Source organism: Rhinopithecus roxellana, chromosome 18, assembly GCF_007565055.1.
Source record: "Rhinopithecus roxellana isolate Shanxi Qingling chromosome 18, ASM756505v1, whole genome shotgun sequence".
NCBI classification, from domain to species: Eukaryota; Metazoa; Chordata; class Mammalia; order Primates; family Cercopithecidae; genus Rhinopithecus; species Rhinopithecus roxellana.
Window position 1 is genome coordinate 1942980 of NC_044566.1, and position 23260 is coordinate 1966239.

The window sequence follows — 23260 nt, forward strand, 5'->3', positions numbered from 1 at the left end:
CTGTTACCCAAAGTTCGGTAGATTGCTTTAGACCTTTGTGGAAAAAAGGAGGAAACCTGAGCCCTCACTTCTCCCCATCCTTGTATTTGCCGCGGTTTCATCTACATTCACACTTGGTTTCACTGCTTTGATTAAACCAGGGGATCAATTCAGTGAAGCCAATATTCAACTCAGTAAAATATCAGTGAGAAAAAAATAATTACAGTATCTGTTTTCTATTATGAGAAGCCTCGGGTCAGTCAAAACACAACAGAGGTTGTGTTCTGTAAGGCTGTCAAGGCCGGGAGGGTACACTCAGATTGTGATCGAAAGCAGTTTTTGTACCTACAGAGCTGCAACTTACTCTGAATGCAAAATAACAAAAGAATTGTATGAAATATGTTAGAGTCATCCATGTCCATCTAAGTATTTTCAATTAGACACTCTCAAAATGAGAGGAAAACAAAATGTCATATAATGTGGCTATGTCTTATAAATAATCAGTCACTGATTTTTTAAAATTTGGAATCGTTTTTATCAAACTTCTTATCATTTCGCACAGTAATAGATATTACCTTATTTCATGGATTCAACATTTGTTTCTCAGCAATTTGTTCCCTAAAATGTATTCCACTTAAGCACACTATCCATAAACAGTCAAATTGTTGAGGTAAAGGACGGACCTATTTGTGTTAATTTTTAGATGATTCAATGTATTTTTAATAATAACTTGAGAAGTTACAATTGTATGTATCATATAGTCAAAGAATATTTTCCAATGGTTTCATTCCATAAAAGAAGTCATTTATTTTCTGTACATTTTCAGTAAATATTTCACCTCAAACTTTAATAATTTTATAGCACTTATTATTCCTTTATAACAAAATTACCTTATTATTGGAGTTTAACAAATTATTAAAGGAATGCATCAAAATATTATTTCTGAAGCAAAGTGAAATAGTTTGAACAGTTTTTATTTCTCTTTAACAATTTTATTTTTTATTTATGATTGAAATGAAAGTGACAAGCAGATGTATTTCTTTAACAGTAGGGATGCAATTGTGGACAGATGCTACATAGTTGAATGGAAAATGGTTTTTCTTTCCAAAACCATTACTGGAGATTTATGCCCTGTAGGATAAGATAAACATAGAAACTGATCATGAAGATCTGGATCGCCTGGCATCACTTGGTTTTCATGGAATAATTCAGGAGGATAAATGTGCTAGACTGTATCAGTTACAAGAAAGAAAATATTTTTCATATGATATTTAGATACTGAATGCCACTCCTCCCTCTGCCAGCTATAATGTGCAGAATTTGTTGGTCTGTGTCCATATTCAAATCGTATTTGCCTTAACAACAGCGCCTTTAAAATTAAATGTTTTATATGGTATGTTCTCATCCAAAGCGACTATTTTAATTAAGAGAAATGAGCACTGAAGTGTGAGTTTACCTAAAAAACACTTAGTTTAAAAGGTAAGGGACTTCCCGCTTTGTGCATTTCTCTTGAAATCTAGTTGCCAGAAGACAGAGAGGAAAAATTCTAGTTACTTTCTGGGCAAATAATATATAAGGAAGAAAATCCAGTAACCACAGAGGGAGTGCTGGGGGAAGAAGGCCATACCAGGAGAGTCTCCTGGTTTATACAAATCCTCTTAAGTTCTTTAGGTTTAAAATGACTTTTAGGACCACCACAACACGGCAGGTTCTTCTTTGATTTTTAACTTAGATTTCATGTTGTAATAGAATGTTTTAGGGAAACTTCTTCTATCTACAGAAACTCATTTATCACTGAATTTAAGAAACCATCTTTTACCATGAAGGCAGAGAGACAAGAAAAACCATTGGGAAGGGTGGTAGTCATGGAGCACCATTTTTTGACCTGAAGCTAAGAATTACTTTTCTTATGATTTGAATGTCAATATGTGATATTCAGATCTTATTTTAATATGGCTATTACTTTAATATTTTGTTTGTTATGTGTCTACTATATGGTTATTCTCCACCTGTCGTGTTAATAATGAAAAAGACCATGTGCATTCATCCTTAAACTAACCCCATCAGGTTGTAAGGACCTCCGCACTTTGAGCTCTCCCACCTCTGCTTCAGTCAAGGAACCCCTTGCCTGCCACCCTCTCATGCTCTAATCGCCCCGTTTCTGAAGATGTTTGAGCTAGCTACACCTACGCACAACATTCTAACCCTGGCAAGAAGACTAGAACTTTACAGCAAATCCACCCAGTCCCACGCCACCCTCCCTTCTGTGTTCACACCGGTGTTCTGCTCTTTGGTGTGTTTGTTTCTTCCCTGAAGAAGTTAGCCCCTGAGACTTCTTCATGCCCTACTTCTGAAGTTACCCCCTGAGACTTCTTCACGTCATAAATTTCCATTCTCCCAAGTAACTGGATTTTTGAGAAAATGCCCTTTTCCGTCTAGGTGCATGTAATTCTCCATACATTACTAGCCACACCCTTAAGGGTAAGTGGGAGCTCCCTTTGGGAGAATATGGAGTGACCTGGTGCTGGTCACTTGAGAAGGTAATTTGTCTTGCTCATTGGAAGCTGTCCTTATATGGGCTAGAAGGAGGACATGAGTGCCCATCAGCAGGACTGGAACATCTAGAAGGAGCTCCTACTTCCCAGGTGTTGTGAAGACATCAGACTTGGAGAAGATTTGGGGTATGTGGAAAAGAGGAACCCAGGAAGTTCTTTCTTTTCTGTGCTCTTTTTTTCCAGTCTTTCTTATTTATTTTATTTACTTGAGACAGAGTCTTGCTATGTCACCCAGGCTGGAGTGCAGTGGCGTGATCTCGGCTCGCTGCAACCTTCGCCCCGCCGAGTTCAAGCCATTCTCCTGTCTCAGCCTCCTGAGTAGCTAGGACTACAGGTGCCCGCCACCATGCCAGGCTAATTTTTGTATTGTTAGTAGAGACGGGGTTGCACCATATTGGTCAGACTGGTCTCGAACTCCTGACTTCAGGTGATCCACCCGCCTCAGCCTCCAAAAGTGCTGGGATTACAGGTATGAGCCACTGCGCCTGGCTAATATTTTGTTAGTTTTTAACGAAAGCTTTGGCATTTGTTTCTATTAATAGAAGATATTTCTCATTAAATATTATCATAGATATTATTCCCCTTGCAGATGTGATCTAATTTTCTTTCAAATGTTTTATCAATTGTTTCCATCTAAATGAGTATTGATCTGTAATTATTTTTAGTTACTGAGCACTACATATTCTAAGCAGCTTTAAATTTTGTCTAGTATAACATAATGGTTTAGGGTGCAGATGAGGGAGCATGAGGGTCTGTAAGACTGAGTGAACTCACAAAGGAAGTGGGTGTAGACAGAGAAGAGACAAGGCCCACAAACACAACCCCTGGACACTCCAACATGAGCAGGCCAGGAGTCCATAAAGAGTTGGGAAAGGAGATAGGGAGGAAGCAGCCAGTGAGCTAGAAAGCCAAGAGAGTGTGGTGTCCTGGAGGACAGGTGAGAAAGTGCTCCATGGAAGGAGAGAAACCGACTCAGTCAAATTACGCTGGGGTGGGGATGGGTCAAGAGAAACAAATGTGAGCCTTGAACATTGGATTTAGAAATGTGCACATTGCTGGCTGAGCGCGGTGTCTCACGCCTATAATCCCAGCACTTTGGCAGGCCGAGGCAGGCAGATCACGAGGTCAGGAGATTGAGACCATCTTGGCCAACACAGTGAAACCCCGTCTCTACTAAAAATACAAAAAATTAGCCGGGCGTGGTGGCAGGAGCCTGTAGTCCCAGCTACTCGGGAGGCTGTGGCAGGAGAATGGCGTGAACCCGAGAGGCAGAGCTTGCAGTGAGCCTAGATCGTGCCACTACACTAGTCTGGGCGACAGAGCGAGACTCCGTCTCCAAAAAAAAAAAGAAATGTGTACATTGCTGATGAGTTCCACAAAAGCAATTTTGATGGCGCCATAGTGTCAAAAGTTTTATTAGAGTGGTTTCAAGAGGGAGTGGGAAGAGAAGAATTTGAGATAATAAGTAGAAATCAGCCGTGTGTGTGTGTGTGTGTGTGTGTGTGTGTGTGTGTTTTGATATGAAAGGAAGCAGAGAAGTAGAATAGTAGACTAGAGGGGAAGTCAGATTTTATGCTGGTTAGATTTGAGTTATGGTGTAGTTTTTAAAATACTTTAAGATAAATAAAGTTTTCTTTTTTTAAGATTAAGAAATAGCATATTTGTTTCCTCGTGGGAATGTCTTGTGGAAAGAGAAAAATTGACAGTTGGAGGAATGTGGAAAATTTTCTGATAAAGAAAATAATTTCTACAATAAAATGATTTGACTAGTGATTACTGTTTCTGAAAGAACCGCCACACTCATTCTTACCCATCACTAATATGCAATCAGAAATGAGGCCCTCAAGAAATGCTTCTCTTTTCTCTGGGATCTCATGGCAAACCCAGCTTTATCTTCATTTCCCGATGAGAGCTCAAATATATTTTCCTTTTGGAAATATTTTAAGTGCTCAAATATATTTGAGACTCAACATTTATAAGTTAATATTGTAATCATACTTTTTGTTGTTTTTAACATACTTTGAATAGTTAGATGATATGGTATCAGATATATTTGACTTGTGAAATATGTGCAAGTCCATTACTGGACTTCAGTTGAAACTTGACTTCTCAGGCAACGTTGTCATGCTTTATTTTGATAGACTAATTGATTGGAACCTCCCTGAGTCAATACTTTACCAATCTGAAACTGTCATTGAACAAGTGAATATGCACTGCTGTACTATCTTGTGAAATGTTTTCTTGTTTTCTCCACAATAGCTTTGTGTCAACATGACCAATGAGAAGATGCACCACTATATCAATGAAGTGCTTTTTCTCCATGAGCAAGTGGAATGTGTACAAGAGGGAGTTACCATGGAAACAGCATATTCTCCTGGTAACCAGAATGGAGTTTTGGACTTTTTTTTCCAGGTATTCATATAATATAATTAGATACTTAACAAGATACATCGATTTAAATATACTGGAGACAAATAATTTTCTTTCAGGAGGCCTTATTTTTGAGATATCTTTATATGTGAGGTTCTGCAATAATTTTTCAAAATCTACTGAGGTGCACAAGTTATCTTTTTCTGAAAGGGCATTTGAAGCATCAGCAATTCATTAAAAGGACAAGAAATATCAGATCATTTTGATATAGAAATATTCAATACTGTTTATTCAACATCACTAAAACTCTCCTTTTGGCAATAAGAAGTGCCTATTGTAAAAAAAAAAAAAAAGACTTTTTATAAAATAATACCTAAGATTAATCACACCCTAAAACAAGTTCACCAGAATCTTTTTTGTTAATTTATCTTCAAAGTTTCTAAGATTTAAATTTGGAAAAATTGGCAGGAATAGCATATAAACACACATATACTATCAGTTAAATTAAGAGTCGCACGGCATCTGCAGGTGTTTATAGTTTATTTTTTCTACTTTACAATGAAAAACATTTTGACCCTGTGTCTCTATCATATAAGCCAAAATCTATCACATAAACAGCAATTGCGACGTACTAATATAAGAAAACATTATATGGATTTACTCACAATATCTCCAAGACACATGGACATTGTTGAAAACAGACAGCGTTCAGCTAATTGGAGAATATGTCATTCTTTAGTCTCTCTTTCCATAAAGATAGATTTCTAAATTACTTTATTTTATAAATTTTTCTGATTAACACATTCTCGTTCCTGCTAGTAACTTGTCAGCATTCTTCTTTTTTAAAATTATAGCCCTCTTCCTCCAGAAAGCCCTCATAGTGACATACAGAGCCTATAATTACTTAAGGTTTAAAAATGTCTTCAAACTGGCAGGACTGTATACTTAATTGTATATGGGAAGCGTCACGCATCCAGCACCTTCTCTCCAGCTTGCCGTGTTCTCTTCCACTGCTAACCAGGGGTCGTCAGAATGAAAACTTGCATGGGCCATATTTATATTTCAAGGATTACCTATTTGTCCCTGGCCCTGAGGGGAGGAGTTGATCCAGATTTTTACCAAATCCTCCAAGTGTCTAGTACATTTTGTTGCACTCTGTAGTATCTGATGAAGGTGAAACTATGACCACCTTTCACATGCAGTGGGGCCATGCAATCTCTTCTAACCCTTTACTAGTAAAGGAATTGAAGGTCATCAATCCCTTTCTTTGTTTTTGAGACAGAGTTTCCCTCTGTTGCTCAGACTGGAGTGCGGTGGCGCGATCTTGGCTCATTGCAAGCTCTGCCTCCCGGGTTCACGCCATTCTCCTGCCTCAGCCTTCCAAGTAGCTGGGACTACAGGTGCCCACTACCACGCCCGGCTAATTTTTTTGTATTTTTAGTAGAGACCAGGTTTCAACATGTTAGCCAGGATGGTCTCGATCTCCTGACCTCGTGATCCGCCCACCTCGGCCTCCCAAAGTGCTGGGATTATAGGCGTGAGTCACCGTGCCCGGCCGATTAATCCCTTTCTTATGGCTTATTTCTCCAGGTTCTATTTTTGTTTTTAGGCACTTCCACAAGTTTTCAAAGTCTAAAAGGTTAATCTCCCCATTCTTTTATTGTTTTATTTCAGACATCCAGAAAACATAACATACAAGATTTTGTTTTTAATTTGAAGACAATACAAATAATAATGCTTCAAAAATGTTGCTAGTAATCAACCACCTTATCCCTGGCGAACATCATGTTGATTTTTGGAGCAGAATCCGTGAGCTCTCGGAATGTCTATCATCTTTATACTGATTCGGGGCCCTGTCTTTGAGTTACTGCAATACACATTGACCACTTTACCAAACAAGTGAATATTTTCACCCCAGAGAAGACATCTGTCACTGCCCTTGAAACAGAAACAGACTTGCAGACAACCTTGCCATGGCTCATTTGTCCTTCTGCTGTGTGTCTTGTGTATGTTTGTATGTGAATCTGTAACAGCATTTACAGAGGTATCATGACCTGATGCTCAGATCAATAGATGAAGGAATGATGGATAGTATTGTAATATCAACATTTTACTTACTCTTCAGCAAATAGCTTGCTATTAGTTGATATAAAGAATTGTTTGATTTTGAAGACATCACAGATGGAACCAATCCTTGGCAAACTTCTCACACGGACCATTTTCTTCTAGGGCTGCTCTCATATATGTATATATATACACACACACATATATATAATTTATATATTTATATATTATATATTTGTATATTATATATCTTATATAAAAATAAATGTTTATATATATATCTTATATATAAATATACATATATATTTATTCACCTTCAGCTTCTTTAGGGGACTCCTCATGGGGGCCCCCGGCCACTCTGAACTTCTTGCAATGTACTCTATGGAACTTCCTGTTGAGCAAGTCCTCCCAATAAGGGGCTTTCTTCTTCAAATTCTTTTATCCAAACACACTTTTGTGTTGGCAACAGCAGTCTCTCCAGGCATTGCTGATGTCAGGTAACTTGCTAAGGTGGGTGAGCTTGCTTTTGAAGGCATTCCTACTTCCTTTCTAGTGCCATTCTCCACTGCATTGGGCCTTCTCTTTCTTTCCTTCCCAGGGAGGTTATTTGGTTTCTCGTTTTGTAGGTGGCTGTCATTGTTGCTGAGTATCTTCAAGGAGCACGCTCTGCTGTGTGAGCCCCACCAGGAGGGTGCGTGTCCCGTGGCTGGCATTATTAGCTTTCATTCCCTTTGGCTGAAAGGGAGTGATCTCACCAATACAGCTCTCAGGCAATTGCAGTCTTTGGATTTTCTTTTTCTTTTCTTTTCTTTTCTTTTCTTTTCTTTCTTTGTTTGAGACAGAGTCTCGCTCTGTCACCCAGGCTGGAGTGCAGTGGCACGATCTCGGCTCACTGCAGCCTCTGCCTCCTGGGTTCAAGCAATTCTCCTGCCTCAGCCAGCCACCTGAGTAGCTGGAACTACAGACGCATGCCACCATTCCCGGCTAATTTTTGTAGTTTTAGCAAGGACGGGGTTTCACCATGTTGGCCAGGACAGCTCTTAGGCTGCCTGTTCACTGTGATGATAGTTTCTTTTGCTGTGCAGAAGCTCTTTAGTTTAATTAGATCCCATTTGTCAATTTTGGCCTTTGTTGCCATTGCTTTTGGTGTTTTAGACATGAAGTCCTTGCTCATGCCTATGTCCTGAATGGTATTGCCTAGGTTGTCTTCTAGGGTTTTTATGGTTTTACATCTAACATTTAAGTCTGTAATCCATCTTGAATTAAATTTTATAAAAGGTGTAAGGAAGGGATCTGTTTCAGCTTTCTACATATGGCTAGCCAGTTTTCCCAGCACGGTTTATTAAATAGGGAATCCTTTCCCCATTTCTTGTTTTTGCCACGTTTGTCAAAGATCAGATGGTTGTAAATGTGTGGTGTTATATCTGAGGCATCTGTTCTGTTCCATTGCTCTATCTCTCTGTTTTGGTACCAGTACCATGCTGTTTTGGTTACTGTAGCCTTGTAGTATACTTTGAAGTCAGGTAGCGTGATGCCTCCAGCTTTGTTCTTTTTGCTTAGTGTTGTCTTGGCAATATGGGCTCTTTTTTGGTTCCATATGAACTTTAAAGTAGTTTTTTCCAATTCTGTGAAGAAAGTCATTGGTAGCTTGATGGGGATGGCATTGAATCTATAAATTACCTTGGGTAGTATGGCCATTTTCACAGTATTGATTCTTCCTATCCATGAGCATGGAATGTTCTCCCATTTGTTTGTGTCCTCTTTTATTTCACTGAGCAGTGGTTTGTAGTTCTCCTTGAAGAGGTCCTTCACATCCCTTGTAAGTTGAATTCCAAGGTATTTTATTCTCCTTATAGCCATTGTGAATGAGGATTCACTCATGATTTGGATCTCTGTTTGTTATTGGTGTATAAGAATGCTTGTGATTTTTGCACACTGATTTTGTATCCTGAGACTTTGCTGAAGTTGCTTATCAGCTTAAGGAGATTTTGGGCTGAGACGATGGGGTTTTCTAAATATACAATCATGTCATCAGCAAACAGGGACAATTTGTCTTCCTATTTTCCTAATTGAATACCCTTTATTTCTTTCTCTCACCTGATTGCCTGGCCAGAGCTTCTGACAATATGTTCAATAGGAGTGATGAGAGAGGGCATCCCTGTCTTGTGCCAGTTTTCAAAGGGAATGCTTCCAGTTTTAGCCCATTCAGTATGATACTGGATTTGGGTTTGTCATAAATATCTCTCATTATTTTGAGATACATTCCATCAATACCTAGTTTATTGAGAGTTTTTACCATGAAGGCTGTTGAATTTTGTCAAAGGCCTTTACTGCATCTATTGAGATAATCATGTGGTTTTTGTCTTTGGTGCTGTTTATGTGATGGATTACGTTTATTGATTTGCATATGTTGAACCAGCCTTGCATCCCAGGGATGAGGCCAACTTGATATTGGTGGATAAGCTTTTTGATGTTTTGCTGGGTTAGGTTTGCCAGTATTTTATTGAGGATTTTCACATCGATGTTCATCAGGGATATTGGTCCCTGATATTGGTCTAAAATTCTCCTTTTTTGTTGTGTCTCTGCCAGGCTTTGGTATCAGGATGATGCTGGCCTCATAAAATGAGTTAGGGTGGATTCCCTCTTTTTCTATTGACTGGAATAGTTTCAGAAGAAATGGTACCAGCTCCTTTTTGTACCTGTGGTAGAATTCGACTGTGAATCCGTCTGGTCCTGGACTTTTTTTAGTGGGTAGGCTATTAATTATTGCCTCAATTTCAGAGCCTGCTATTGGTTTATTCAGTGATTCAGCTTCTTCCTGGTTTAGTCTTAGGAGGTGTATATGTCCAGAAATTTATCCATTTCTTCTAGATTTTCTAGTTTATTTGCATAGAGATGTTTATAGTATTGTCTGATGATAGTTTATATTTCTGTGGGATCAGTGGTGATATCCCCTTTATCATTTTTTATTGTATCTATTTTATTTTTCTCACTTCTTTATTAGTCTTGCTATCAATTTTGTTGATCTTTTCAAAAAACAACTCCCGGATTCACTAATTTTTTGAAGGGTTTTTTGTGTCTCTCTCTCTTTCAGTTCTGCTCTGATCTTCGTTATTTCTTGCCTTCTGCTAGCTTTTGAATTTGTTTGCTCTTGCTTCTCTAGTTCTTTTAATTGGATGTTAGGGTGTCGATTTTAGATCTTGCATGCTTTCTCTTGTGGGCATTTAGTGCTATAAATTTCCCTCTACACACTGCTTTAAATGTGTCCCAGAGATTCTGTTATGTTGTGTCTTTGTTTTCCTTGGTTTCAGAGAACATCTTTATTTCTACCTTCATTTCATGATTTACCCAGTGGTCATTCAGGAGCAAGTTGTTCAGTTTCCATGTAGTTGTGCAGTTTTTAGTGAGTTTTTTAATCCTGAGTTCTAATTTGATTGCACTGTGGTCTGAGAGACAGTTTGTTGTGATTTCTGTTATTTTACATTTGCTGAGGAGTGCTTTACTTCCAACTATGTGGTCAATTTTGGAGTAAGTGCAGTGTGGTGCTGAGAAGAATGTATATTCTGTTGATTTGGAGTGGAGAGTTCTGTAGATGTCTATTAGGTCTGCTTGGTGCAGAGCTGAGTTCAAGTCCTGGATGTCTTTGTTAACCTTCTGTCTCATTGATCTGTCTAATATTGACAGTGGGATGTTAAATTCTCCCATTATTATTGTGTGGGAGTCTAAGTCTCTTTTTCAGTCTCTCAGGACTTGCTTTATGAATCTGGGTGCTCCTGTATTGGGTGCATATATATTTATGATAGTTAGCTCTTTTTTGTTGAATCAATCCCTTTACCATTACGTAATGACCTTCTTTGTCTCCTTTGATCTTTGTTGGTTTAAAGTCTGTTTTATTAGAGACTAGGATTGCAACCCCTGCTTTTTGTTTGTTTGTTTGTTTTCCATTTGCTTGGTAGATCTTCCTCCTTCCCTTTATTTTGAGCCTATGTGTGTCTCTGCACGTGAGATGGGTCTCCTGAATACAACACACTGAGGGGTCTTGACTCTGTATCCAATTTGCCAGTCTGTGTCTTTTAATTGGGGCATTTAGCCCATTTACATTTAAGTTTAATATTGTTATGTATGAATTTGATCCTGTCATTATGATGTGAGCTGGTTATTTTGCCCATTAGTTGATGCGGTTTCTTCCTAGCATTGATGTTCTTTACACTTTGCCATGTTTTTGCAGTGGCTGGTACCGGTTGTTCCTTTCCATGTTTAGTGATTCCTTCAGGAACTCCTGTAAGGCAGGCCTGGTGGTGACAAAATCTCTCAGCATTTGCTTGTCTGTAAAGGATTTTATTTCTCCTTCACTTATGAAGCCTAGTTTGGCTGGATATGAAATTCTGGGTTGAAAATTCTTTTCCTTAAGAATGTTGAATATTGACCACCACTCTCTTCTGGCTTGTAGGGTTTCTGCCAAGAGATCCACTGTTAGTCTGACGGGCTTACCTTTGTGGGTAACCTGACATTTCTCTGTGGCTGCCCTTAGCATTTTTTCCTTCATTTCAACCTTGTGAATCTGACAATTATGTGTCTTGGAGTTGCTTTTCTCAAGGAGTATCTTTGTGGTGTTCTCTGTATTTCCTGAATTTGAATATTGGCCTGCCTTGCTAGTTTGGGGAAGTTCTCTAGGATAATATCCTGAAGAGTATTTTCCATCTTGGTTCCATTCTCCCCGTCACTTTCAGGTATGACAATCAAATGTAGATTTGGTCTTTTCACATAATCCCATATTTCTTAGAGGCTTTATTCATTTCTTTTTACTCTTTTTTTCTCTAAACTTCTCTTCTCACTTCATTTCATTAATTTGATCTTCAATCCCTGATACCCTTTCTTCCACTTGATCAAATCGGCTACTGAAGCTTGTGCATGCATCACGTAGTTCTCGTGCCATGGTTTTCAGCTCCATCAGGTCATTTAAGGTCTTCTCTACACTGTTTATTCTAGTTTGCCATTCATCTAATATGTTTTCAAGGTTTTTAGCTTCCTTGCCGTGGGTTCGAACATCCTTCTTTAGCTCAGAGAAGTTTGTTATTACTGACTTTCTGAAGCCTACTTCTGTCAGCTCAGTCAAAGCCATTCTCCATCCTGCTTTGTTCCATTGCTGGTGAGGAACTACAATCCTTTGAAGGAGAAAGGGCACTCTGGTTTTTAGAATTTTCAGCTTTTCTGCTCTGTTTTCTCCCTATCTTTGTGGTTTTATCTACCTCTGGTCTTTGATGATGGTGCTATATATGGGATTTTGGTGTGGATGCCCTTTTTGTTGATGTTGATGCTATTACCTTCTGTTTGTTAGTTTTCCTCCTAACAGTCAGTTCCCTCAGCTGTAGGTCTGTTGGAGTTTGCTGGAGGTCCACTCCAGACCCTGTTTTCCTGGGTATCACCAGTGGAGGCTGCAGAACAGCAAATATTGCAGAATAGCAAATATTGCTGCTTGATCCTTCCTCTGGAAACTTCATCTCAGTGGGGCACCTGACTCTATGAGGTGTCAGTCGGCCCGTACTGGGAGGTGTCTCCAAGTCAGACTACACAAGGTTCAGGGACCCACTTAAGCAGGTGGTCTGTCCATCCTCAGAGCTCAAACACCGAGCTGGGAGAACCACTGCTCTCTTCAGAGCTGTCAAACAGGGATGTTTAAGTCTGCAGAAGTTTCTGCTGCCTTTTGTTCAGCTATGCCCTGCCCCCAGAGGTGGAGTCTACAGAGTTAGGCGGGCCTCGGTCAGCTGTGGTGGGCTCCACCCATTTTGAGCTTCCTGGCCACTTTGTTTACCTACTCAAGCCTCAGCAATAGCAGACGCCCCTCCCCCAGCCACGTTTGCTGCCTTGCAGTTCGATCTTGGACTACCAGTGAGCAAGGCTCTGTGGGCATTGGATCCGTTGAGCCAAGCGTGGGATATAATCTCCTAGTGTACCATTTGCAAAGACCTTTGGAAAAGTGCAGTATTTGGGCAGGAGTATCCCAATTTTCCTGGTACAGTCTGTCACGGCTTCCCTTGGCTAGGAAAGGGAAATCCCCTGACCCCTCGTGCTTCCTGGGTAATGTGATGCCCCACCCTGCTTCGGCTCACCCTCCATGGGCTGCACCTACTGTACAACCAGTCTCAATGAGATGAACCAGGTACCTCAGTTGGAAATGCAGAAATCACCCGTCTTCTGCGTTGATCACACTGGGAGCTGCAGACCAGAGCTGTTCCTATTCGGCCATCTTGGACATACTCTCTTTTTTTTTTTTTTTTTTTTTTGAGGCAGGGTTGCATTCTGTTGTCCAGGATGGAGTGCAGTGGCATGATAATGGCTCCATGCAACCTATACCTCTTGGGCTCTAGTGATCTTCCCCCCTCAGCTTCCTGAGAAACTGGGACTACAGGCACACATCACCATGCCCAGCTAATTTCTGTATTATTATTATTATTATTATTATTTTTAATAGAGATAAGGTCTTACCATATTGCCCAGGCAGGCTGGTCTCAAACTCCTGAGCTCAAGTGACCTGATTGCTTTGGCCTACCAAAGGGCTCGGATTATAGGCCTAAGCCACTGTGCCCAGCTTTGCCATAATTTTTATGACTTAGCATCATGTGAGCTTTATTTTTTGATAAGTTTCTTGTCTCATCATAGGTGTGGAATATTTTAGATGGATTATAGGTCAAGAAAAATGACAATTTTCCTGTAGTCTGAAATTTTATTTTTCTTAATAAGATGAAAATGTACTTTTTTTTTTTTTTTTTTTTTTTTTTTTTTTTTGAGACGGAGTCTCGCTCTATCGCCCAGGCTGGAGTGCAGTGGCCGGATCTCAGCTCACTGCAAGCTCCGCCTCCCGGGTTTACGCCATTCTCCTGCCTCAGCCTCCCGAGTAGCTGGGACTACAGGCGCCCGCCACCTCGCCCGGCTAGTTTTTTGTATTTTTAGTAGAGACGGGGTTTCACCGTGTTAGCCAGGATGGTCTCGATCTCCTGACCTCGTGATCCGCCCGTCTCGGCCTCCCAAAGTGCTGGGATTACAGGCTTGAGCCACCGTGCCCGGCCGAAAATGTACTTTTTAAATAACTACAGTATCTTAATGACATTACAATACTTTTTTTACTTATTTGTTCATTAATTTGATAAATATTATTGGGGGTCTACTTTACATCAGAGACCTGCTAGGTGGTGGGGCAGAAATAGAAATGTATTAAGGTAAAGACTGATTCATTTTCTGAGTGTCTGTATGAATCTAACAAAAATATAAACAAGCATGCATGAATCATAACAAAAGTATCAAACTAAGTAATAGACAAAACAACTCCCCATCTCTTCTTAACTCTCAGAAGCCATCTGGATTTCTCACGTTATTGGATGAAGAAAGTCAAATGATTTGGTCAATGGAATCAAATTTTCCAAAAAAGCTGCAAAGCCTCCTAGAATCCTCAAACACAAATGCGGTGTACTTCCCCATGAAGGATGGGAATGGGAATGTTGCCCTCAAAGACCACGGTACAGCCTTTACTATCATGCACTACGCAGGAAGGGTAAGTGGCCAGAACTGTGTAATTTTTCATGTGCACTAATGATCAAAGGTCGTTGGGACAAACTCTAGAGTTGTTGATATTTTAAGTTGTGTTATTTGGATAAATGGAAGCTGGATGAACAACCCACAATAGGTACTTTTCTAAGTGATATTCTTTTAGCTTGATGCGGAATTAACATCTTCAGAATGGTGATGCACGCTGTGTGAGCCTTCTCATAATGTTTCTAGAATTATAACTTTATATGAGCAAAGGATCCCTGGGTTTAATACAAAGAGCTCTGCTATAAATTTTGGAATTTTATTCATAATACAGATGAACATTGGACATCTGAGTTTTCTTACCTTTAATATAGTTTTTAGTATTAAAGTATTTTTTCTTAAAGCATGTCAACTTAAGGAAGAAAGAAAGCCACTCTCTCAGATCTTTCCCAGTTCTCTAACCAGCTTTGTAAAACATGTTTCTTACTTCAACACCTTCAAGGACTTCCTCTTACCTATATAAAAATGATCAGTCTCCTTAGTCCACGCTAATATCAGGCTTCTCCAAGCTGATCATAATTTTTCTTTTCATTTCTTACCTGTCAGAACTCCCCTGTGCAAGATCTCTGTTCAGGTTATTTTTCTAATCCACTCATTTTTTCTGCATTTTCAGCCTCCCTTAAACTCCTTTACATTAAGCTTGAAATATCCTCGTCTTCTTAACAAGATCAAATTTTATCCAACTTTCAGTATTAAATCCATGTTCGTTTATCCTCAGTCCAAATCCCAGCCGTAGTTAGTGTCTCCTGCTTTTGCATGTACAACTCTCTGTCTCCTACTCTTACTCCTTTGACCCCACTTAGTACAGATGGTGTGCTAGAGGGTAAAATCTCTCCCTGCTGTCTTACAGTGTATTTCAGTTCATTTCGACCAGTGTTTCCAGAGACTCTGTGTTATGCCAAAGAAGGAGCATTCGAAAATCAAAGATGAGCAAAGCCTATTCCTTGCCCTCAAATATCTCAGCTTCAAATAGGGAAAGGCAAATGAACAAATATTAACATGAATAAAGTATTATATTGATATAATAATATCAACAAATGTGTATATTACCATAGGGAAGGAAGCAATTAGTGGCTTAAAAAATGTGTAGAGATGCTTTCCAAACCCAGACCTTCAACGGTGATTGAGAGCTCACTAATTATAAAAGAGCGGGGGGAGATTCTTGTAAAGACATATAATTTTGATTCAGGATTCAGTTGTATAGGACAGAACCCACTCTACCTATTTAAGCAGAAAATAATCTAGTTTGAGAAAATAATCATTGGGAGACTCTAAGTTGAACTTTCAGGAATGACATTATAAGCACACCACAGAACAGAGTTACTAAGACAGTTACAGCCTTAGATCAGGAAGCCTCTAGCCAAACTGAGAAGCTGCTGCTACAGTTGCTGATTTTGTTACTGCTCCCACCTGCACAAGTAGCATGTGTAAACCCTAGCACTCAACATCAAAGGAGGAAGGGACTAGGCTTGGAGATTCCCACTGCAAAGGAAAAATCATCTTCACGGAGGCTCACCAGGTAACACAGCAGAAGCAGCAGCAGCGTGGTTCTCACTCCGTCTACCTCTGAGTCTTGTGCCATCACACCAGACTGGTGGAAGCTAAAGAGCAACTGGATCCTGCTGCAAGCCTGTGTGAAGGCAGGCTTCTCCTTTTCAGCCTCCGCAGTCCAAGCAGCAACCAGGATGGATGGGCCATGCCATTCCAAAACAGCACCTACCGAGTATTTGGGAAGTTGTGTCAGAAGTTCAGTTCAGGGTAGAAAGGGCGGTAGGTGACATGTCTAAGAAGATTGGGTTGGGCCAAATCATGAGGAAATATGCATGCACCACCAAGGGCTTTGTCCTCTTGACACTGTTAACTCATGAAGTATTTTTTAGACAAAGTAGGAAGATGAAGCAATAAAAACGAAAAAGCAGAGGGCCTGATACAGGAGATATTGGTAAAAGATAAAGGGGCCTTTGAAAATGCCCAGTCAAGGTGTGCATTTGAGTGAGAGCAGCGGATAAGAGGAGGTGTTCGGAGGAAGAGGAAGCAGGGACAGTGACTGATGGCATGTACAAAGCTGAGGAGACAGCCTGGAAGGACCATGAGGGGTCTTGCTTGGCTCTCTGACAGAGGGTGGTATTACGGCAACCAAGAGAGGAAACCCTGGATGATGCAGCAGTTTGGAAGGAATGCTATTCAGTTTTAGGTGTTCTGAATTTGAGGGTTTTTTCGTGCAACTTCTAATACGATGCTAAAAGTACTTGATGCTGAGATAAGATAGGTTGATGGTTTTGGGAAATATGGTTATATACTTGAAAATGTATATCCTGATTATGGCACTCAGGAAGAGAATGGAAGAGAGGGAAAACAAAAGTTAGTAGAAAAGGAGTATCATAGAAACCAAGGGAAAGGAAGAAAAGGGGTCAATAGAAAATGCATCTGGGTGATGTGGTAGTTAGGCTAACGAGGAGCTTTGAGAAGCATTAGAGGGGCACAGTCTCAGAAGGCTGGGGTGGTGAGTGGCATGTCAGAAGGAAGTCCATGGAGGATTTTATATGTATATGTGTGTATAGATGTATATTATATATTTATATATAAAACATGTTTATATATAAAACATATATTTATATATACAAATACAAATATGTGTGTATATATACAAATATGTGTATATATACAAATGTAAATCTATGTATATATACAAATATATGTGTATTTATATATACAAATATAAATATACATATTTGTATACATACTATAGACATATTCTATATTTATATCCATATATGTATATTTTATATTTACATTTGTTAAATATTTTTGTATTTAATAAATATATACAATTTATTAAATTTTAAATACTTATATATTTAATCAATACATATATACATATATTTATATATATGCATATACATATATATTTCTATATTATATATTTCTATGTGTATATATATTTATATATAATGCATATGTGTATATTTATAATTTTATATTCTCATATATTTATTTAAATATAAATTTATATACATAAATTTTATAAAAACATACATTTGAAATATAATTCATGTTCTTTGAATTTGAGAGATTTCACTATTAAAAATTCTTTAGGAAAACAGGAATCTTAGACTTGTATTTCAATTTTCAGGCTGTATTTTCTTCATAGTACATATTTGTTGAATTTGTAGGGAGTATTTTACAAGTTACAATGAAGTGTGATGATCTCAGGAAATTACTTTTCCTCAGGTTTACGGAAGTGACTGTAAGCGGGTACATACTTGGCGTGTCTTCTGAGAATTACTTTTCCTCAGTTTACGGAAGTGACTGTAGGCAGGTACATACTTGGCGTGCCTTCTGAGAATTACTTTTCCTCAGGTTTACGGAAGTGACTGTAGGCGGGTACATACTTGGTGTGCCTTCTGAGTCTGTGTTGTGTGTTGGAGGTACACTAGGTGTTCAATAAATGCTAATTGCATTGAAGTCAGTGGAAATGTGCTTGGGAGTAATCGTTTTTAAATTATTTTATGTTCGGTTTAAAAAATTGTGCATTCACTTAAAATTTCCAGTTTTAGTTTCAAATATTTTTAGAAAATTTTAGGGAAAACAACTGAGTTTAAGTCAATATAATTATTTCACTGAGTTCTGATAGAAATAAAGCAAAACAGAGGAAACCAATCGATTAGCTGGTACACAGCCTAAACCCCTGTGGAAACATGAATGTTCCTGTAAAATCACCTTTGTTTTTTAAGCAAGATTTTTATCATGGGAGTCAGTTTTGTGGTTTTGTAAAAATCTTTTATTGTACTAAGATGTATTAATGAGTCTTAGCCAAAAGACTCCCTGAGGACTCATTCACATGTTCAGTATAGATTATGTGTAATTTGTGGCAATATGTCAAGCCATATGCCATTTGAATAATCAAATGTAGACACATACACTTAAATTTTGAGCTATTGCAGTTTCAAAAAAGGCGGCAACACAGTTCTGTATTTTATAAATCAAGACATGTAGAAAAAGTTAACTGATTTGAAATCAATATGCAAGGTCTAGTTTGGACAATAGGAGGAACATTGCTGAATAGCTCTCTGATAGTCAAGTTGGCCCCAAGCGAGAGCCCAATGGCCCTGGGCCACTTTTTTGGCCAGACGGATGGGGTAGAATGTATCTCCTTCATCACCGCTTGCTCGTCCATGATAGGATTACCTGGTCTTTTTAGTGGAAATTCATTACCTTTTGTAGGAAGGATAATTATTACTCCTAGATGATATTGGCATCCAGCCCCACCGGGAGGAACTCGCCTCTCCTGAAAGCTCTGACCAGGAAGAACGGCCAGGCTTCAGAGTCTTGTTTGGAACAGAGGCTCTGAGGTGCTTTTAGAAATGTTTAAGCAACATTATTTAAATTATAGCTGAAGATCTTTTCTAAACACATTTGAATTTTTCATTACTCATAGGAGCAGAGTACATTTTCCAGTCTCCATTACAGAAATATTTTAAAGGAAATGGGAAGAGGCTGTACATGAAATATTAACATGGTCTCATTAAGGAGCATGAATCTGAATTAAGGAAGGCTTGTAGGGTTTGTTGGTTAGTTATTTGTTTTAGCAAATATTAAATCATATATGGGATTATCACTTATAGGGGCTGCTCTTAAAATTCTGATGATTTACATGATAGATAAGCATTAAATTCAGAAATGTGTCTAATTTTATTGGCTATTAAAATTAAGAATCTTGAAAGAAGAAAGAATTATGGTTTGGCAAAAGACATTGGCTCTTAGGAGAGTTAAATTTTCATTAAGGTGATTCTAAACTAACTCTAGTAAGAAATAGAATTTTTAAGCTCCTAAATTTTGATATGAAATAAGCAAATAGATTAGGAGATAGTAAAACAACCTTAAGTAATAAAAATTACATTAATGAAAATATAGGTCAAAATTAATAGTTATTATATGAGATATATATATGTAATATAATATATGACACCTACCTATATGAGGATCTTTGTCTGAAAGTTGTTTATTATGAAAATTTATATTAGCATGAAGTGAATCTCTTTGGATCTCAGATAAGCATCCCATTGTGATTGGCCTGAATGGTTTATAGGCAACAAGTTGGAGATACTGTTCTTACACCTAAGATGATGCATCCCTGTTTCAGCTCCTTCTCCCTTCAAATGCTTATGCATTGTAATGGGCTGAACAGGAGCCTTCCAAAAATATTTCCAGGCCCCCATCCATGGAGGCTGTGAATATGACCTTATTTGGAAAAAGGGTCTTCATTTATATAATTAAGTTACAGATCTTGAGATGAGGGGATGATTCTGGGTTATGGGTGGGCTCTACCTCCAAAGCCTACTCCGAAAGTTAGGCAGAGAGAGATTTGAGAGAGAAGAGGAGGAGGCCATGTGACCACAAGGGTAGGTATTGAAACACCTGGAACTCCCAGAAGCTGGAAGAGGCAGGAAGGGTCCACCTGTTGAGCCTCCAGCGGTGTGGCTTGACCAGATTCCAGAGTACTGGCCTCCAGTGCTGAGAGGGAACACCTTTTTCTTGTTTAGAGCCACCTGACTCGTTACTTGTTGCAGCAACCCTAGGAAGCTAATAAAGTATTTATTGGTTCATCTTGACAGATGATAAGAGGAGTAGTTTTATCAGATAACATTATAGAATTTCTTTGCCACGTTTGATTCGTTTTTAAGTGATTCCTACACTTCTCTGACTCAGGTTTTGCGCATGTGATTTTCCTTACCTGGAACATCCCTTTTCTTTGTCTTTCCAAATCTTACCCATCTTGCCTCAGATCAAGTTATTGGCCTGATCTAAATTTCCTTGATCTTATTTTGCCCTTATCAATAATGATTCCTGAAGCTTGCATGACATTTTCCAGTTTACAAAGTACATCTGTGACATTGTCACCACCTTCTTGGATATAAGTATTACTATTTCCATTTTTCAGGTAAATAAGCATTGGTGAAGTTCAGTGATTCACCAAAGATTGCACAGCTGCATATTAATTTCCTAGGCCTGCCAAAACCAAGTACCATAGACTGGGTGGCTTAAAACAACAGAGATTTATTTTTCACAGTGCTGAAGGATAGTAGTTCAAAGTCAAGTGTTGGCAGGGTTGGTTACTTCTGGAGGCACTGAGGGAGAGGCTGTTCCAAGTCTCTCTCCCAGCTTGTGGTGGTAGCCAGCCATTGGCATGCCTGCCTTGCAGGCCCCCATTCCTGGCTTGCAAACCTATCACCCCAATCTGTGCCTCCATCACATGGCCCTATCCCTCTGTATGTTCTCTCCTCTTCTCACAAAGATTTAATCCAGCAGGACCATATCTTAATTTAGCTAATTTCATCTACAGAGACCCTGTTGCCAAATAAGGTCATATTCTGTTGATCTGGGTGGACGTGAATTTTAGGGTACACTATGAAAGCCACCACAGGCTAGCAGTGACACTATTGTGTCTTATTTTCCCCAAGTTCCCTGTGCTTTTCTCTCTTCACCACATCATGGGGTGAAATTCCTAATGTGTGTGTTGTCTGTACGCATAGAATTCATGTGGCATAGTGGAAGGAGGGTAGAAAGGGCAGGAGCCCTGCCTGGGGCCCAGCTGTCGGGGGTTTGATTTCCAGCTCCATTGCTGTGTGCCTTTGAGGAGGATAAGGACCCTCACACCATGAAATTTACCATTAAAGAAAATATAATTATGAACCTCATAAACTTGTCCCAAAGGTTAAGTACAATGACAAGCAATAAATGCAGGTACAATTATTTTTACTCATTTTTTCAAGTATGTGAGTCATCTATTTCCCCAACAATGGCTGAAGGTCTTCAGTGCAGGAATACAACAGTACTTCATAAAATTTTGAACTCATCAATCACAGATATTGAAGACCAGAAAATATTGCAGGGGTTATCCAATCAACTTTTGCCATACATTCAGATGAGAATATTGGTGGCCCCATTGAGTTGCTCAAAATTAAGTAAGTGGTAAAATGTCCTTGATTTGTTTTTTAAAAAAGAGTCAATTCTTTTATCTTACGAAAGTGCTCACATTATATAAAGTAATGTTTTGGAAGTCATGTTAGAATGTTTATTTTTATATACACAGGGTTACTGGTATCACTTCAGTAGATGATAGGAAAGGTGTAACCACTCCCATTATATTATGGTATTTTCTGGCCCTTCTTATGACACTTGAAATACTTCAGTGGAAGATATGTACAGAAAATTGAGATATTTCTCTAACTATATATTAAATTAAGTTAAATATATAAAAACATAATAATATAAAAAATAAAAATATAGCATAAAATTAAATTAAATTCTCTATACATAGTATTAAATACAGAAAATTGAGATATTTCTCAACTATAATATTAAAAGAGAAAACAGAAGACAAAATGTTTTAGTTTATGTTAATGTAACATTTTGTTTTTCACAGAATATTTGGGATGCTTTGTGATGAGTAGCTCCCTTTGAAGGGAATTTTGTAAAAAATGTATGTATTCTTTACGATTTAGTTTGATAACTAATACTTTAATCAAGCATACAGGTGTGTGAAATTTTACTGCGCATTTTAAAAGATCCTTTCCATATGATTGCCCCTTATAAAATTAAAACATTCTATACAATTTATATACATACTCTGAGTTGCAATTTTATAATGGCATAAAAACTTACAGCCACCTTATCTACTATGCTTGTAGACGCATCTTTCTGTGGGTAGATTTTGATTGTATTTGTCATGATTCCTTCATTGTAGCTCTAAACCACGACCCTACAGATCAAGTTGTAATCTCAGACACGTAGGCCCTGATCATTACTGTTCATGTCACTGATTTCCACAGGCCTTTACGGGAATTATATCACTAAAACGTTGTTGATGGAAATGATGCGGGGAAAAGAATGAAGTCACTGATTTGTAGCCCATCTCTAAAATATGTAGTTTTTTTCTTCTCTTTAAAAATAGTGTATCTCTATCTTTGAATAAACTAAGTTTGAAATGTTTCTATTGTTTAGATTTATGCTGTTATGCAAGTCCCCGAGTAGAGATCTTTGTCTCATTGATGCTGCGGTCAATTCTAGATGATCTAGTGATGAAAGCCAACCTCTTTTCCCTTAAACAGTTTTTTTTTTTTTTTTTTTTTTTTTTTTGAGATAGAGTTTTGCTCTTGTTGCTCAGGCTGGAGTGCAAAGGCACAATCTTGGCTCACTGTAACCTCCGCCTCCTGAGTTCAAGTGGTTCTCCTCCCTCAGCTTCCCGAGTAGCTGGGATTACAGGCATCCAAAATCATGCCCAGCTCATTTTTTGTATTTTTAGTAGAGACAGGGTTTCACCGTGGTCTCGAACTCCTGACCTCAGGTGATCCACTCTCCTCAGCCTCCCACCGTAAAGATTTTTACATAACATGCTTGCAGGGATCTCTGTCTGTTCAGCTTCTCAATTCCACTTGTGTCAGGAACACCTTTCATAACGTGTCCTTTACCTCCCCAGAGATTTGTGGGGGACACATTGTACCCAAGAAGACTCTGAGAGTGAACTTTTAAATTAAAAAACAAAGAACATGAACTAATCAATAGGGCAGTTTTCATTTATTTCTCTCCTTTTCTCCAGGCAAAATCCCCAGACATAACAATCAAATCTGTCTGGTCCAAGCCAAACTGATACTCTTGAAAGCTATTTGACAAAGATATTTTGACCTGCAGAGAAATAACTTAAT

General features: G+C 38.6%; 1 protein-coding gene across 2 annotated transcripts in view; it reads left to right on the forward strand.

The window, feature by feature from the left end:
- MYO16 (myosin XVI) overlaps positions 1 to 23260 on the forward strand; it is a 609548-nt gene that overhangs the window by 403995 nt on the left and 182293 nt on the right. For both annotated transcript variants that reach the window (XM_010384748.2, XM_010384747.2), the window contains exons 22-23: positions 4794 to 4946; positions 14317 to 14517. In XM_010384748.2, the coding sequence (XP_010383050.1) occupies positions 4794 to 4946; positions 14317 to 14517 (354 nt within the window). The remainder of the gene's footprint in view (positions 1 to 4793; positions 4947 to 14316; positions 14518 to 23260) is intronic.